Source organism: Nannobrachium achirus, assembly GCF_963921795.1.
Source record: "Nannobrachium achirus genome assembly, chromosome: 5".
Lineage (NCBI taxonomy): Eukaryota > Metazoa > Chordata > Actinopteri > Myctophiformes > Myctophidae > Nannobrachium > Nannobrachium achirus.
Window position 1 is genome coordinate 6,747,191 of NC_137814.1, and position 19,475 is coordinate 6,766,665.

The 19,475-nt window shown below is 43.1% G+C and overlaps 1 protein-coding gene across 1 annotated transcript; it reads left to right on the forward strand.

Moving 5' to 3' along the window:
• The first annotated feature begins 1,839 nt into the window (after positions 1 to 1,839).
• On the forward strand, positions 1,840 to 11,374 carry LOC308284774 (uncharacterized protein). The gene is made up of 7 exons (XM_080725501.1): positions 1,840 to 1,951; positions 4,079 to 4,258; positions 7,035 to 7,220; positions 7,920 to 8,258; positions 9,879 to 10,065; positions 10,211 to 10,344; positions 11,138 to 11,374. The coding sequence occupies exons 1-7, from the start codon at positions 1,843 to 1,845 to the stop codon at positions 11,224 to 11,226; spliced, it is 1,224 nt and encodes a 407-aa protein (XP_080581627.1). The 5' UTR covers positions 1,840 to 1,842; the 3' UTR covers positions 11,227 to 11,374.
• The last annotated feature ends 8,101 nt before the right edge of the window (positions 11,375 to 19,475 follow it).

Here is a 19,475-nt window from a genome sequence, read left to right on the forward strand (position 1 = left end):
TGGACCCGGGCCGCCAGTTGCCCAAGTATGGTCTACTCTATACTGTATATAATGTCCATTTCTTGGCACTTGTCTTGAGCCATGATCATGTGCGTTCTTGCACAAATGACCTCCAATGGACTCAGCACACTGACAGTGCATTGAAATGACGGCAGCATCATATGATAACTTCATGAACTTCATTATTAAACAGAAAAAAAGTCCAACTTTATTCTGAATGATTTTGTGAAGAAACCCCGTAGCCTACTCCTCATCCTGGACGCAGCTTCCATGGAGTCATTGATTGATTGATTGATTGATTGATTATGTTATTAGAAAAAAATGGAGAACACTACAAGTATAGTCAATACAATTGAAATGTAGTACAAGTAGGCCTACGGTTAAACACCCTGCCTAAAAGGAACATCCCAATTAAGACCTTTTACGGACTTTTTTTTTTTTTTACGTTGGAAGCCCTCGGTATTTAATTCATGGACATAATAAATAGCAAGCAAAGAAAACATGTAATAATATTGCAGTTATGAAAACACTATGTAGGCCTACTATTTTTTGGGAGGTTAATTGATACTTTTCAGTTTTCATATAGGCCAATAAGCAACGATAAAGCTTGGATTACCCTCTTGGTCTCTAGCCTCGCGTAGCCAGGCTTACTCATCCCCGAAGAGAAAAGCCTGGTGACAATAGAAGGCAGAAAGCGTTCAACTTCCGCCGTAGGAATTTCACCGGAAGCTGTATTTTTTTCACGGTGCGGTGTTCCTGCAAACGTATTCCCTGCACGAAATTAACTCTGGTCTACGTCTCCTGCTCCTTCGGTTGCGCTCGCAATAAACAATATACAAACAAAAACATTGATTCAAGCAATGTTACACCTATTAAGAGCGAGTTAAGAACTACAATCTATTTTAGTTTTTTCGCTGGGGAATGTAAACAGACCCGCACCGCATGACGTAACGTCCGTTAAACGCAGACTTCCGCTAGAAATCTTGGAACACACCGGAAGGCATATTGTCTACTCTACAGGGTGCTTGGTCTCTGTCTCTAGGCCTACTCTGTTGTGTGCGTGTGCGCGCACACACACACACACACACACACACACACACACACACCCACACACACACCCACACGCGCGCACGCACGCACACACGCACACACACACGCTTAGTTTTCATAGGTTGTGGGGACATTCCGACATTATTAGACTTCCATTCATTTGTGGCCTTTATCCCTAAACCTAACACCTAACCTAAACCTAGCCCGGCCTAACGTAACCCTAACCCTAACCCTAAACTTAAACCTAACCCTAACCGTTGTGGGGACCTATTTGGTCCCCACAATGTCTATTTCTCCAATTCTATACTTGTGTGGACATTTTTGGTCCTCACAAAGTAATATAAACTTGTCCACACACACGCACGCACGCACGCACGCACGCACGCACGCACGCACACACACACACACACACACACACACACACACACACACACATCTACACGGTTACACAACTCGTCCACGAGGGGGCGAAATGCATTTCTACTTGCAAGTTTACACAGTGGTCTGTTATTGCGCAAAATGCGCACGCGCGATGCACACTGACCCGGAAGAAACCGTGTGTAACTGTTTTTATGTTGTTTTTTTTTTTTTTGAGAAACAAAGCTCAGTGGAAAAATGTCTCGCAAAAGAGATAAAACGTGTCAAATGGAGTCCGTACGGCTGTCGATAAAGGAACACCTGACGTCAGTGGGAGAGGAGATATTGTGTGTTTTGGAGAAACAAAGTGGTGTTAGTTGTGTGAAGCTTGTCAGAGTGTTTGTCAGCGAGCGTCTCGGTTTGGCTGCAGAATTCATGTTCAACCTCTTCCAGAGAGAGATAGAGACACTAGAAACTCTGCTGGAGAGACGAAACAAACAGCTGGACCTCGTTTTACAGCCACAAGTCAAACTACACGGAACAGGTGGGTTAAACTGCATTTTAAATGATGTTTACATAGTTACGTAAAGCAGGACCTGACTAGAAGCTAAGCTATTGGTCACACATCACGTTTGTGTGAAGACTTGGACATACTTAACAATTACAATTTAGCCATTTAGCAGATGCTTTTAATCCAAAGCGATTTACAATAAGCATGTATACACATCACTATAATTAGCAAGATATTGTGTCAGTAGGCTACATCAACAACAATATAGGCTAACAATGCATAGGAATATCAATGTAGAAAAACAATAACATTATGTAGACCACACACCTAATCAGTAAAACAACGTTTCTAAAACCTAAAAATGCTATCTAGCTTTATGGGGAGGCTCTCTCCATTCCGACATGTCGCCACTCCGAAATGGACTTCTTATTGTCGGAGTGGCGACACCCCCATGGGCCTAAGGTTTAGGGTTAGGGGTAGAGATAGGGTTAGTGTCGGAATGGAGACATGTCGGAAAGGAGACATGTCGGAGTGGAGAGATGCACTTACAGTAGTGATTGTAATTACATGATTATGAATCTCACTTTTCAGCTCTGACATTTCTAGTCTTTGTACTTTTTTATATTGCAATTCCATGTGCGACACAGACTGCAAAGAGAGGAAATGTCCTGGTTGGGCATATATTATAAATGCAAATTTATTTTTTGAATGTTATATTTCATCTTATAGAGTGTGGCATGTTTACAAATACATCAGCTTACATAGGTTTTTATATCCTGATTTTTTAGAAAATCATACTTTTGTTTTGGATCATTTTATTCGTTTATTCACTTATTTATTTCGTCTAGTGAAGACCTTAAAAAATGAAGGCCGTCTATGTGACACTTCCAGTTGTTTTCTGAGGCGACACTGCACTGGACATAACGGTTATAAGTTAATGGACTGTTGTTACTTTTGGGTCAATTTGTTGATACTGCCTCCCCCTGGCCTGCCGGGGCACCTGATGGAAGGGAGAGGAACTGGTTGGAGTAATGTGGTCCTTCCTTCCATGCACTACGTCTAACCGGGGAAACTTCCCCCCTGTTAGGTGGTAAGAAGCGTCTTGGACTCCTCATGCATAGAGGGGAAGCCCAGGATAACATTTGACACCGGGTGAAATAAAAAAAAAGGTTACAAAATCGTGGTATCCACCTCTTCCCGCGGGAATTTACTGGAGAAGGTTTTTTGCACCACACTGCACCACACTTCCGGTTAACAGCCGCTGTGAGCTTGTAGATCACACTCGGCTGCGGCGCCGGAAGCTCCGTCCAATTTATGCGCAATGCACGATGGGATGTTGGAAACTTGTGGATAACATTCGAAAATTAAGAATTTAGTTGAGAAAAATTGGACAGTACTCCTGTAGATTTTTGTCCAAAAATAACGCAAATATGTACGCAGCATCTCTATAGTCATTAAACAAAACGGTTATTTAAAAATGTCATTTGATTTTGATTGGCTACGAATGGCTTCCAAAGTTACACTGCATGTAATCTTCGTGAAATCTTGCACGCACATTCCCACTAGGCCGGAAGAAATTCCCCTTGAAAATGTTTAAATCAGCCTGATTGTGTTGCTAAAACAGGCCGATTTATGTTTTTACCTATAATTCTACCGATAAGTGTAAAACTTCAACTATTCAAAAATAGCAGATCTGCAAGCTCACAGCGCTGCAAGCTTGTAGATCTGCTATTTTTTTGAAATCGTGAACATTTGTGCAAGTCTTTGAATATTTTGACCCAATTCTATAAGTGTCTTCTAAATCCTTCTAAGGTTTTTTTCTTTTGTGCTCAAATAGTTTCATGTAAAGGACCCCCAAAATGATATTTATTTGGCCACGGACCCCCATCTCAAAATATTTAGTTCCAGGGACCCCCAGAAGCAAGTTAAAATTGTTCGCTTAAAAACTATATATATATTCAAAGATTTGCACACATTTTAACGACTTATAGCAGATCTACAAGCCCGAGCGCCACGCTGTGAGCTTGTATATACCGGTATGCTATTTTTCAATAGCTAAAGTATAAAATAATTCCATGTCTTAATGGGTTAAAATAAAAGCACTTTTGAGTAACTTTACTGATGCTACGGCTTTTCTCCTCTTTCTGTCTGTGCGTAAAGAGGTTTTCACTGAACATGAGGGGAGTCCCAGTCTGGTCCAGGAAGAACCAAGACCTCCACAACATGAAGAGAGGAGCTCCAGTCTGGTCCTGGAGGAACCACAACCTCCACAGATTAAAGAGGAACCCATCACACTGCCTTGTCAGAATGTCTTCGTTGTTGTCCCCAATATCCCATCACGTGAGTTTGAATGTAAAGTGTCACTTTAGCTTTGGTGTCATGCATAATGTTCCACAAGCCGTGGCGTCATCTTACTTTATATGGTGCATAGCCTTTTGAGTGCCGATCCCGAACAAGTTCGACCCCCCAATTTTTACTGAATATATGCTGTCGGCGGCGTGATGTTTCACGGGGTGCCGATCCCGAACTAGTTCGGCTTTTTATATAAAATGAATTAAATAATCGGATGCCTCACCGAAGCCTGGGGCTAAATTTTCTAGCCTGGTTAATAAACCAGACTGCACAACACCACCCCCTGTTGGTAGTGGTGGTGTTGTGTAGTCTGGCCCTTCACATTAAATAAGCTTTTTCCACCAGCCCTCAGAGAGGGCGAGCCAATCAGGGCTGTAGGCTTGGGGCACGTGGTGGGTGGTGGCCTGGTTCAAAACCATTCAGCCAATCAGGCGAGTCTGTGTGTATTGGCTGTATGGCTCAATCAATTACAGCAGCTCACAAGCCCTTTGAAGTTCAGAGGGAGCAATTAAGAGCAAGTCAACTTAACATTTTTTTAAACCACCCCCCAGAACTGGAATGTCTGCCCGAAATCTCAGACTCTCTTCCCAAAACGAAGTGTGTGATAGAGTCTGACGCTTGCAGTCAGGCTATAAATTTTCATCCAGGCCGCCGGCCGCAATCTGTTTACATCGGCCCGCGAGAGCGTCTCGCCGCCGAATCGCGCCGCCGAATCCAATGCATTCTCACACAGTGATGTTACTAGGTTTTCAATGTAATGGGTCCCGCGACCCACAGGTGGTCATTCAAATGGGTCCCAGAAAAGTTTTATGAGTCCTCAATACAATGTTTTCGAGCGCTGTGAGCTTGAGATTGGCTATTTTCAAAATGTTTGCTTATTTCTTATATTTATTTTACAATTTGGCTAATGTTTGAACTTAGAACTAGGATTTCTAAATACACTAGGCTACAGACACCCATTTAATTATATTTATATCACTGGGACCCCAATTTATATTAAATGTTAAAATACTAGAGTACAAATGGAACAGGTCCATTTGGTTCCATTTGTTCACCGAGTTACAGACCCATAAAGTTCTATTTGGTTCCTAACTATCATTTATCTGGGGACCCCCTGGAACTCCCTCAAGGACCCAGGACCCCACTTGGAGAACCACTAGTGAAAATAGGTTTTAGCTGTTCCAGGTTTAACTGATAATAAATCTTTACAGTGTTTATCTTACACAATACATAAAAAAATGAATCTAATAAAATCTAAACTAAAATGTTTATTTACGGCTAAATCGCCGAAAATCGGGCTACTAACATGAGTGATAGCCTATGGCAGGGGTCCTCAAATACAAATCTTGAAGGTCCACAAATATTTTTTTGAAACAGGTCCGGGTCCGGGAAAAAAAAAAGAAAAAAAAAAAGAATATATATATATATATATATATATATATATATATATATATGCCCGTCTGGCAAGTACAGTTCATGTCCTACTTGCCCTCATAACCTTAATTAGGGATCCCTTTCATACATTATTTTACATTGGCTAATGTTTTTTTTTTGTAGTTTGTTGATGCAGTAATGGTCTTTTTCTGTTTCTTTCTTTATTAAAAGGGTGTTAAAAATCATTTGGGGTCCTCTTTGACCCACAAGTTGACTCACTTGACTAAAGAGTAACAACCCGTTGAAGGGAGAACAGAATGTAATAAATCAAGGTGGAGCAGAGATATTTATTTTACGAAAATTATTTGTTTGCGCTAGTGTTTGTTTCTTTTAGCAAACTGGGATAATCTTCGAATGATTTATGCTTGTGTTGCAACGTGAATATCGATCCGAAAACGAGGTGTCGCGCGTCGGAGACGATGCGGAACGTGGCTCACTCCTATACCGAGTGTGTGGCTCGCAGCTGGCTTTGCTGCATGGCTCGCTGGCTGCAAATCCATGGAGAAAGAGAGAGGCAGCCATGGCATGTGGCACCTCGCGAAAACTCTCTGAAGAGAAGATTATAATCCTCATCCTGCAAACGTATTCACGTTGATGTTGTGCTTGTGCGCGAATGAAACCCACAACTAGTTTACAGCCTGCAGCTAATCGCTGCTGCTGCGTGCTCCCTGCCTCGAAAGTTTCCGCACTCCGCCGTCTGTGAAATGAACAGAGGCGGTGGTAACAGCCTATCAGCGCGTTGTTGTCAAAGAGATGACAAACCATAATAGTTTATGCCCCGGCATCAGCCAATCAGCGTGGCGTTCTCTCTCTCTCGCACACAGACTTCAGAGCGCATGCAATGAAGTGGAATACAATGAGAAGTGGAAACAAAACGGAGATTTTTTTTTTATATATATAATTCGTCCTGGGTCCGGTCGGCGGTGCCTCGCGGTCCGGACGTGGACCGCGGTCCGCCTATTGAGGACCCCTGGCCTATGGCTATCTTGTAGCTATTTTCATCCGGGTCTTTTTCATGACACGCACGAACATGAACACGCGCGTCACTGCTACGTGGGTCCCCGTATGTTACAGCGCTGGTCTATGGGAGAGACTCTGGCAAGGCTTACAGACTTTGGCGCCCTCAAGTGGCCGTGGCACAGAAAGCGTTAAACCTGGCCACCTTTCTTTTATTATTATTATTTTTTTTTTACGCGCTCCTAAATTCGGAGCAGTCTGCTCCAAACGGTTGGCAAATGAATGCAATCAAGCCAGCAGAGAATACATTAGTGACAAATAAAACGTCATGAATATTATCGATGCTACTTCCTCCTTCTGTCTGTGTTTAAAGAGGTTTCCCCTGAAGTTGAAGTTGAAGTTGCAGAGGAGAGCCCCAGTCTTGTCCTGGAGGAACCCCGACCTCCGCATCATGAGGAGAGGAGCTCCAGTCTGGTCCTGGAGGAACCACAGATTAAAGAAGAACAGAAAGAGGGGGCTGATGTGTCAACATTGAGGATGGGGTGTGACACTCTCCCAGGTAAAAAACTGATATCATTTATTGTATTATGGGACACAATGCTTTTTATACCGTTTCTAACGTTTCTAGCTGTTGCTGGTGCCGCCGTTCACTTACGCTTTATTTTGAAGAGCCTCAGCTTCGTGCGTGTGCACGTGTTTAACACCCATGAGGCCAAACTCGTTCAGTAACGAGATAAGGCCACTGGAGGTCGCTGTGCCAAAACGCCGTTGTCTCGTTGAGAAACGAGACAAGGGGTTAACTGTGCAGCGTGCAGCTGCGCGCATGTTGTGTTGTCTGTGAAAGACCCTGGTCCATACGTCATAACGTGACTCGCACAGAAACAAAATTGAGCGTCTAGGCTGCATTGACTTCTATTCTATGCTGAAACATAAAAAGGGCTTTATCTCTGAATAAGGTGCAAAGAACGCCAGGGAAGCAGAGATCTGCTTGTTTTCACGGCGAAACTATACCGCGATGGTCGGCCCCGGTTTGGATTTTAGTTTCGCGAGCGTTTGTAAACAAATGGATTATCTTCCTCAATCATCAGCGTACACTCACGTGCACACGCACGAAGCTTCCGAGGCTCTTCAAAATAAAGCTTAAGTGAACGGCGGCACCAGCAACAGTTAGAAATGTTAGAAACCTTGGCTCCCATTGTGTTAATAAGACGTACAACAATAATCTCTCTCTCTCTCTCTCTCTCTCTCTCTCTCTCAGATGTCTCCAGTATGACGGTGCAGCACATGGTGGTTGAACCTCAGAAGCGTGGCCGTGGCCGTCCCAGGAAGAACCCTGTCAGTCTGCCCTCCCCTGCGGTGCAGTGTGTGGAGATCCAACCTAAGAAGAGTAGACGTGGCCGACCGAGTGAACGTGTCGGCTCTGTGACCTACACTCTGCCAGAGGACCCGGAGGAGGAAGAGGAGGAGAGAGGAGGAAGGGGCGAAGAAAGAGAAGAGGATGAAGAAGAGATTGGAGAAGAGGATGAAGAAGAGATGGGAGAAGAGGATGAAGACCAGACAGGAAGACGGGATGATAGCGATCCAACGTGGCATCCAGGTGACAATGAAACACTTTACTTTTGAATTTGAGCAACTGTATTAACCAGGGGTGTAACAATACAGTAACTGTATCGAAATATCGTTTTTAACTTAAAAAATCTAAGTATATCGAAATGAAAACAGCTAAAATCGTATCGTTTTATTTTGGATCGTATCGAATCAGCAGTGCAAAGAATCGATTGTATCGATACTACCTACTTGTATTTATCATTTTTAAGAAGAAAAAAGAGAGAGAAAGGTATGTTGAACCGTCTTGCGCAGACCACAGCTGGGATCCTGCTGGCTAGAAAAACCAATAATATATTCATGGGTTCAATTTGTAGTCCTACAGTGGCCATATTGAGGACCAACACAGGTGTTCTGATTGATGTAGAACATTAGTTCTATGCCAATCAGACAAGTGAAACACCTGTGTTGGTCCTCAACATGGCCACTGTAGGACTACAAATTGAACCCATGAATATTGATACTTGGTCCTTACTCGTGGCCACCCTTACCCTTGTCAGCACCCTGTCTTGTGGCCAAATAAACATTTCTTTTTGCACTCTAAACGGTATGCCCCAAGTTCATTTTTTTTTCTCCAGTCAAGGTCCATATTAGCATGTCACCACATTGCACCCCTTAATTAACATATGAACACTCCCCATGTGTTAAATATGCTGGTAACGCTAAAACCATACGTTTTTGCGTTCAGTGACCCTTTCATAATACCAAATGCGCATACAACGTTTCCGTTATCACTTTATTAACGAATAAGAACACAGTAAAAATAGTTAAATGATATTGATGTGGCTTTTAAATCACACTGGCTAAATCTAAAAAAAATAATCCAATTAAATACCGTGATGCAATACCTTGTCTTTCCCTACCATGCAGACATGGCAGTTACAAACGTCACAGCAAATACATAAAATAAAGGGGCAAAGAAAGAAATCACTTCGAATAGAGGGCTCTGATTGGTCACCCACAACACTTGGGTTTAATCTTAATACATTTTTTTAATATATATTTTTATCCCAGTGGCACATGCATGGGCAACTGGCGGCCCGGGAGCCACATGCGGATCCCGCCGTCACTTAATGCGGCCCTCAGGTTGATATTAGAGTACTGATACAGTATATTATTGATTTCAGCTGTTCCAATTCAAAACGTGGAAAAATTAACCGCTTCAATTACATCAGTTTATATCAGTAGCTAAATGACTAGTATTAAAATGTTATTATATTTGTTATGTCTAATGTATTTGTATTTAAGTTCATAAATTAACATAAGAACATATAAATGCATTTGAAATTAAAACAAAAAGAAGTTACTTTTCAGGATTCCAATTCAAAAATAGCAGATCTACAAGCTCAAAACGCGTCGCACTGCGACGCGTTTTGAGCTTGTAGATCGGCTATTTTTGCTATTGTATATGCATTGTGGCCCTCTGGAGAGAGTGTGAAAATGTAGTGGCCCTCTCCATCATCAAAGTTGCCCACCTCTGCAGTGGCAGATACGTCTGGTATTCTAATGATGACCTTCCACTCCAACCGTGGCAAGGTGGCACACGTCAACGAGGTAGTTCTCTCCAATCTCTTTCTCTGATTTCCATGATTCCGACTTGTTGCTCCCATAGATGCGTTGATCCCTCCCATAGACGAGCTGCCTACTCCGGCCAATGAAGTTGGACGGCCAGCTGTTCACATCCCATCCGAAGACATGGAAAGGTATCTACTGCAAGGTTTTAAAGTGGCGGAGATAGCCAAGCTGTTTGGCGTAAGCAAGAGGACCATCCATCGGAGAATGCTTAGCAACAGATTTAGGTAAATAATCAACTCAACTGTATTATATCTGTAGCCACAAGCAACTGTAGTACACACACACACACACACACACACACACACACACACACACACAATACGTCTGCTAGGGATATTTTCAGAAAGGTGTATTTTTCTTTTGTTACAGTGTATCTGACACATTTGCTGAAATCAGTGACGCAGAGCTGGAAGAAGTTATGGCAGAAATCCTTAAGGCTCATCCTAACGCCGGATACAGAACAATGAGATCATTACTGCGTGCCAGAGGACTGCGTGTGCAAAGTAGGTTTTCCACTCTTCAGTGACCACATGACTGCAAATAGTCCATGGCAAATGTATACACTCAATGGATGAAATAATACATGTATTTTATGTTTACTAAAGAGCTGGAGAAAGGGGGCACGGTGGCGCAGTGGTTAGCGCTTCACCTCACAGCTAGAAGGTCCTGGGTTCGATTCCCGCCGGGGGATGCTGTGGGTGCTGGGGGCGTGTTTCTCCCTCCGCGTCATCAGCGCCCACACCCTAGGTGGGGTCGGCGATAGGAGTTTGCATGTTCTCCCCGTGTCTCCAAGGGTTGATACCCTCACAAAAACATGCAGTAATCCTGGTCTCAATAATGCCTCCCCCTGGCCAGCCGGGGCGCTTGATGGAGGGGAAAGGAACTGGTTGGAATAACGTGTTCCTTCCACGCGCTACGTCCATCCCAGGGAAATCCCCCCTGTCAGGTGAAAAGAAAACAACTTGGACTACTCATGCATTGAAGGAAGCATGAGGTCAGTCCGTTGTCTCCCCAGGCACGGCAGAGGGAGAGCAGAGCCCAGGATTACATAGGCAATTGGCACTGGGTGAAAATGGGTTGCAAAATCGTGGGATAAAAATTATAGAAAAAAAAAAAAGAGCTGGAGAAACAGCCGACCCCTGTTACTGAACAAACACCCCATACTATATCAATGATTACTATGGGAATATAGAGCAATTTAACACTTACTTTGACAAACAAACATTACTTACTGCACCTTTAACAATGCACATTTGTCCACCAAGGTGAGCATGTCTTATCTTTTTCTCCCCGTAGTTTCAAGAGTGCTTGAGTCTTTAAGAAGAGTGGACCCACGTGGGGCCGAATTGCGAGCAATGGCGTTTTCCCTGAGGTTGCAGAGGTGAGCCCCAGTCTGATCCAGGAGGAACCACAACCTCCACAACATGAGGAGAGGAGCTCCAGTTTTGGCAGCTCCTCCTCCTGTCCGAGAGCAGGATGTTCTGGGGCTTCAGGTCGCGGTAGATCTGGAGCTACTCGATGGAGCACACAATCTCCTTGGCGTTCCTGAAGCAGCTGCGCCTGAACCCGACCAGCTCGCCGCCGGTGACGACGTTCCTCAGCAAGGAAGCACTCGTCGTGTTGCGTCCAGAACCACTTCACTGGTAGCCATACCAGTACTGAATTTCCTTCCCCCTTGGGATAATAAAGGTATCTATCTAGCCAAGCTCTCGCTGGGCGTCGGCTCCAACTGGGAGCCAGCTGCCTGGGCTGGCTCTATTCATGTGGCTTTGAACATGTTCGATGTTCTAATTTAGACAGTTGACATCAACACAATGAGCCTTAAAGTGTCAGATCCCAGCTTCCAGCCATCTTTTTTTTTTCAAGATCTGCTCCAGTTGGTTCAACGAGCTGACATCCACTTGAAGCATTTCAACAAAATGACGAGGCACCAGTGTTGGCACTTAGGTCATCACACGGGGATAGTGCAATGCTGCCTGCACTTGCTTCCATGGAACTGTGATAAAACAGAATCAGAAGGAGAAAGATATAAGCAAGGCAACAAAAGTGGCTTGTTAAAGGCATTTATTACACGGCTTGATTGAATGCTTGATTCGGATTGGTAAACGTTTGGAGAGGCTATAATGCTATGTTGGGTAGACGTGCCCACTTTTGCGGGGTCACACTTTTTTCCTCACAGTGTCGCCACAAATGAGTTATTTAGCACTGCTGCCAGGTCTCCTTCATCCCCTGTGCTTGGAAATATTGGGTGTAGTAAAGCAGTAATGCGAAGGAGACAACAACTCTCTGGGGTCCGCTCATAATTCTGACATTTACTCAGGTGCCAATGCTTATTATACTTTTGGTGATTTTATATTTTGTTAAGTTTTTGCATTTTAAGGTCTCAAAAATAAATAATACGTTAAAAGAATGCTCTTTGTTTATGGGGCGGCCCAGCGTCTAGTCGGCGACCTGGCCAACTCGGAACAATGTAAATAGGGAATGAATGCCCCGCCCTTTAATGCAAACCCCATTATACCTGTTTTCATAGGACCCGTTTTGACCATTTGTCTGCCTGTGTCCATTTATGCCCATATATGGAGATCTCTGAATCTGTCTGTCTGTGTCCCTTTATGCCCGTATATGGAGATCTTTGTGATTCTGCGTAAATTTTATGCCCATATATGCCATTTGCGTCCATTTTATGCCCATTTATGGAGATCTCTGTATCCGTCTGTCTGTGTGTCTGTCTGTCCCTTTATGCCGTATGAGATCTCTGAATCTGTCTGTCTGTGTCCCTTTATCCATTTTATGCCCATATATGGGGGCATTCATTTTATGCCCATATATGGAGAACGCGCGTGCCCGTGGGACGAACGGTTCTCATATGGGGGCATTCATTTTATGCCCATATATGGAGAACGCGCGTGCCCGTGGGACGAACGGTTCTCGAGATACGCGGATTACCTACATACATACACACTCACAGAGATTTTTTGTTGACTCATGTGGCGTACGTCTGCCCATATATGCCCATATATGGAGATATCTGTCTATTTGCGTCCATTTCACGCCCATATATGGAGATCTCTGAATCTGTCTGTCTGTGTCCCTTTATCCATTTTATGCCCATATATGGGGGCATTCATTTTATGCCCATATATGGAGAACGCGCGTGCCCGTGGGACGGAACGCGCGTGCCCGTGGGACGAACGGTTCTCGGAGATCTCTGAATCTGTCTGTCTGTGTCCCTTTATCCATTTTATGCCCATATATGGGGGCATTCATTTTATGCCCATATATGGAGAACGCGCGTGCCCGTGGGACGGAACGCGCGTGCCCGTGGGACGAACGGTTCTCATATGGGGGCATTCATTTTATGCCCATATGGAGAACGCGCGTGCCCGTGGGACGAACGGTTCTCGAGATACGTGGATTACCTACATACATACACACTCACAGAGATTTTTTGTTGACTCATGTGGCGTACGTGATGTCAGAGCCTTTTATGAAGTGATGTCACAATGAGTCAGAGCTTTCGCCGATTTCCTCAGAAACAGCCTGATGTCAACAATCAACCCCGCATAAGGAGATTCCGAACGTTTCGCGCCGGTTTGGGAAAACCGCGCGTCGGGTCGGGTCGAGACCCGGCACTGCACTCCGTGCCGCGGCGGGGAACGCGCGTGCCGAATCTGAAGCCGGTGGGACGAACGGTTCTCGAGATACGCGGATTACAAACACACACACACACACGCAGAGACTTCTCGCATTTATAGATAGATAATTATAATTTTTTGTTTATAGTTATTTGTTTACAGTGTTTACAACTACATTTTTAATATGTAAGAATATTTTATAGTTGTTTCTAGTTACTTATTTTCATTTGATTTGTTTAATTTATGATTCATGTAATTTATTTTTGTTATTCGTTAAACAGTAATTGAAGGTATATTGTATGTTTAAGAATGCTATTGAGGACAAGTCTTTTGTGACATCCTGTGTTTTACTGTAGGGGTTGAGAGATGAGAGGAGACATGTTTTGATCACATGAGGGGAATTCAGTCACCAAAAAGAAAGTACAGCAGTTATAAAAAAAATAAAAAAATAAATAAGGATTGAACTGTTCACGCGTGCAGCTTGAATAAAATGCTGTGTATTGAACTTTTCTAGATTTGGTCTTAATCTATTTGTTTGCAATATAGTACCTACTAACTTAAATTAATTTTTTGATTAGATAATATATTTACATGATATGCATATATCTTCTCTGAAAGTTTTACAGATAAGTGTGGAAAAAGTATGGAATTTTGACATTCCAAATGTGTAGTATTATAACTAATTAGTAATTAATTAGTACTGTATTAGAAAAAAAATATATAACAAGGTTTCTGTTTCATAATCAAATGTACTAAGACGAGACCATGTGTAGGTTATCATGAAATAATGATGTGCAATTTAGCCTTGTCTAGTTTCCTAGTTTCCGCGTCTGGAAAATTGACGATCTGCAAGCCACTTTCGACAACACGTTGTAATATGAAGTATATGTCAGGCTTTACTTTGGAGGTGTGTGTGTGTGTGTGTGTGTGTGTGTGTGTGTGTGTGTGTGTGTGTGTGTGTGTGTGTGTGTGTGTGTGTGTGTGTGTGTGTGTGTGTGTGTGTGTGTGTGTGTGTGTGTGTGTGTGTGTGTGTGTGTGTGTGTGTGTGTGTGTGTGTGTGTGTGTTGGACAGACGAGGCAAAACAAACATCCAAAGATACAAAACAAGGGATTTATCAGTGACATGGGCACACTGAAGCCACTAGCATATGATGCATTATGTAAATGACAGTGACATTATGTAAAACTGCAGTACTATGCTACGCAGTCTGTATATCGATGGTGAACCGATCTCATGATGCTAAATCTCACCTTGTATTTCCTTTTGAGGTTGTCCCAGTTATCCGTTCTGACATTTGAGCAGCTTGACCCACTTCCCTGTGAAATGCATAACATGTAAATATAAATTAAATTATTTAACATATCTCTTAGCAAAATGTAAACACAAGATTCCCGATGAAGCTGGTCAATTTGACAGATGGCCCAAGTCAGTGCCACCAAAACTGTGGGAGGACTAGCGCTGCAAAAAAAAGTTTATCTGGGAACAACAATCAATGACATGGTGAGATAAACATCAGTTCCCCAGTTCTCCTCCGCTCCCATGTCACGCAAAAGCAAACTAATACCAGACGGAGTAAAAGATGGACTGTTTGGTGATAAGTACAGTGTATAGTGTGTGTTAAACTCTGACCTTCCCAAACCAAAACTTTGTGCTTTGCAAATATGCCATTAGATTGCCTGGTCTGGTATGTGTAGCTCTTCACTATTTAAGTCAGTGACCCTAACCCTTTTTAAATCACCATGTGATTTTTACTTACTTACTTATTATATTTTTAGTAGTGGTTGTTTCATGTTTACAGAATAAAATGACACTAAAATGAATCATCACTTAGCAGTTTACAGTTTAGGCATTTAGCAGACACTTTTAACCCAAAGCGACTTACAATAAGCACAAAATACTCATCACTATAAAAAGCCCAAGATAACATGTCAGTACATAACAACAATATAACAAATGCATAGGAAGATCAATCTAGAAAAACAATAACATAGTTAGACCACACACCTAATTAGTAAAAAAAAAAATGCGCCGCTCGCGTACCGTACCGGCCCGCGACCACCACACCCGCACCGGCGTGGTCGCCGGCCGGACGCCGCGGTGCGGTGGTCGCGGGCCGGTACGGGACGCGAGCGGCGCTCGGCAGCGGCTAGCGGAGTCCCGAGTAGAGCACTGCTCGGACACACGCACCGCGGTCCGCGGCGCACCCCCAACAAACAGGCCAACACACAATGTGCGCGCAACAGAACCACACTGAGCACATATAGCTAGAACATCAGTTATAATATAAATAACTCTGACCAGACATAAATGAAATCAATATCAGTTCTGCTTTATTCTCAACGCTCACGCTCAGGCTGCTGCCTAATCTAATGGAGCAGAGGCAGGCATTATACGCCTGGTGCGTTCATATGGCTATTAATTTCAATAACTGTGAAAAGCAAAACATACAAACAAAATAAAATAGCATAAAACAGTACAGTATTTTAAGTTAAATATCACACACCTAAGGTCACACACCTCAGTCACTCCAACAATCAGTGGTGGAAAGCAAGCACATTTATTTAAGTATAGGCTACAATTATGACGCATTTGTAGCCTACTTTACTCGAGTATTTTCTAGTATTTCCAAAACTTTTACTTCTACTTAATTTAAAACGCTAGTTAGTTTGTAGATTTTTTATTATTAATTAAGCCCTATATTTATTTATTTATATGTATTTTACCAAAGTAGTCTATTTTTACACAAGTACATTTTTAATTATGGACTTTCCGGACAGAGTATTCCCATAATGCAGTAATGATACTTTTACTATAAGTAAAGTAACAAATGTGGGTACTTTATCCACCACTGCCAACAATAAACAATAACAAATAAATAAAAGAAATGCGGAGGCCGAGTGAGGCCTATAAAGTAAGGTGCGTGTATTGTGCAGTCAGTGCACTAGCCTACTATTGCTTTCAAGAACAAACAAACCACAAAAATAAAAACAATAAAATTGGATACACATTATTTTAACAATGCGAGGCCATGCTCAATCACAAATAAAACATTACACAGTATTTAACTTAAAATAATAAAGACAACATAGTGCATAGGCCTAATTGCTTGGGGTGTAGTTCAGAAGTTTAGCCTAAATCTAAATGTGCCTACACACCAATTTCCTTTCTCCTGGCTTTCTTTGTGGCGAAATCATGGATGAAAGCATCGAAATTTAACCCTCGGACAAGTTCTGACTCAATTGCCATGATTGACAGGCTGTTTAAGCGCCTCTGGGTCAGTCTGGTTCTTAATTCATTTTTAATCCTTGCCATTTGGGAAAAGGACCGTTCTCCCTCACAATTGCTGACAGGGAGCGTCAGATAGAGTCGCAGTGCAATGAATACATTAGGAAATGTTGACTGCGATGAAGAACCAATTATTGTTTTCAGGAGTTTTGGCGGAGGCAAGACAAGACCTTGAGTTGTTGGTCGAATGAAAGATCTGAATTGAATCATTTCATCAGCGAAATCTGATGCATTTAAATCTGATGGATAAGCAGAAGCAAGCTTGTTTGCTTTATCAATTACTTCAGTGTCACCAGCGAGCTCAGGAATGAACAGAACAGCAAACGTGCAGACGTGCTTATACGCCTCAAGTCTGTGGTCAAGACAGCTAACCAACTTATCAATAACCACATTAAATGTTTCTATTTTTAATTTGCTTTTCCCTTCGAACACAACATCATCTTCTCCACTGTCATCAAAATGTTTTTTTTTTCGTTTTCTAATGCGCTGGGTATCGTGAACGTACACCTGGCTCACACCTGGTACAGCTTTAGCAATAGATTCATACTCTGCAAAGCGAACTCTTTGTTTTGTGACAAAATCACGGAGAGACCTGAGCAGTTCCACTGCTGTCATGAGATCTATGTCTGATTTTTGAAGGCTCAAACTTGTCTTGTGGAATCGAGAGAGAATGGAATCCCAGAAATTAGCCATAAATGCAGTTTCTAATTTGTCCATTTTTTCACAGAGCGCGCTGGCTTCATCACGGCTGTCTGTCGTTTCATCTTCATTTTCAGCTATGCTCTGTAAAGCTGCCCTTATTTTGGGGTAATTCTTCCATAGAGCTTTTGTAGAATCAGCTCGGCTGCTCCACCGAGTGTTTGAGAGAGCCTTTAATGTTAAATCAATATGTATATTTGCATTCCGAAAAACTAGATCCCACCTATGTGTTGATGCCGAGCAGAAGGCATAGAGTGATTTCAATAAATCAAAATAATCTCTCACCTCTGTACTGCTTCCATCTATGCTATTAACACCTACTAAATTAAGCGAATGGGCTGCACAAGGCACATAATGCATTAACGGGTTTTTTTGTTTCAAGTGCGCCTGTAGGCCATTGTACCGCCCAGACATATTGCTGGCATTATCAAATGATTGTCCTCTGCAATTCGATAAATCCAAACCAAGCCTGTGCACCATGGTACAAACAACATCAGCTAAACTTTTTCCTGTGTGACTGTGAATTGGCTCAAATGCCAGAAATCGCTCAACTGGCTTGCCTGCCTTGCTAACGAATCTAAAGATAAATGTTAACTGGTCTACATGAGAAAGATCTGGAGTTGAATCTACTATAATGGAAAAATATTTCGCTTCAAGGAGCTCCTCTGCTATTTTTTGCCTTGTTTTTTCTCCCATTAATTCAATGAACTCCTCACATATTGTTGATGATAAATAGGACACACTACCTTTGCCCTTCTGGCCGTGTCTCTCTATGTGTTGAGCCAGAAACGGGTCATTGTGCAATCAACTCCAAAATTCCCAAATAATTGCCGTTGTGCGGCGAGCCTAATAGCTCGTCGTCACCCCTGAAAGCCAGCCCCCTCTCTCCTAAAAATTTAATCACTGCCACAAGCCTTTTCAAAACTTCCCTCCAGTAATTCTTGACATCCAAAGCCTGTTTTATTATTGCAGAATCAATTGTCCCAGTGTCCCGTGCCCTCAGTATCAATGCCAACATGCTGGCCCTGTGCTCTGGGCTTGTTTCATGGGAACCCAAACGGGCTGTTGCGTGGGCCCAGTCAGAATAACCCTCTGTAAATGCATTCTTAGTTTTCCCAAGTAGTTTACAGGCAAAGCAGAACACATCACCTGTCGATGGTGAATACAACATCCATTCCCGCTGTACTACTTGTCCATTTGGCAATTTAGTGTTCAACATGTCGTTTGTGAAATGACGGGATCGACCACCAAGTCCACAGTCTCTAGCCGAAGCAGGATATTTGGCTTTTCGGTTATGAAATGCGGAGGCCCTTCTTCCAATGAGAATCTGTTTGACCTAAGATAAGAAATGAGATGAAATAAGAACTTAACCTAGTTTATTCTGCGAAAATACTAGGATACAGTAAGGACACCAGCTTAATAAAATACAAATTATATAGCCTACCCTGTCACTCGCGGTTGCATCTCCCCACAGAGCAGGATCCTTAACATTTCCCACCAGGACACCATCTTCACCGAAGGGACGAGGGGGGGCGAGGGTCTCGCTTGCAGACAGACTCTTATTTTCGGCTTGCATTCCAGTCGCGCTGTCGTCTCCCAGTGTCACTGGGTTTGAGGGGAAACACATTTCTTTTGTTTAGAAGAAGATTTTGGGGCACACTTTCAATTTGGTTAAAATGATCTAAATAAAACTAAAAGAGTAGCTACCACATCACTCACTGACTGACTGACCTGGTTGTTGTGATCGTGAAGAAATGGGGTCCGCCGATGATGCATCCAGCTCAATTAGATCCATAACACTACTACCGTCTCCCAGCTCCATGGCCTCGACCTCGGCCAGCTGCGGGGCCAACGCCGACCCGGCCGAGGGGCCTGGGCTGTCGGCGGCGCCGGGCTCAGCAGCAGCAGCACTGTTGCTAATGTTGCGATTGTAGCAGTATGGGCGTTCCCACAGCCCATCCTCCTCCCACTTGTTGGTGAGCTAATTGATGGCAGTATTTAGGCAGCATGGCTT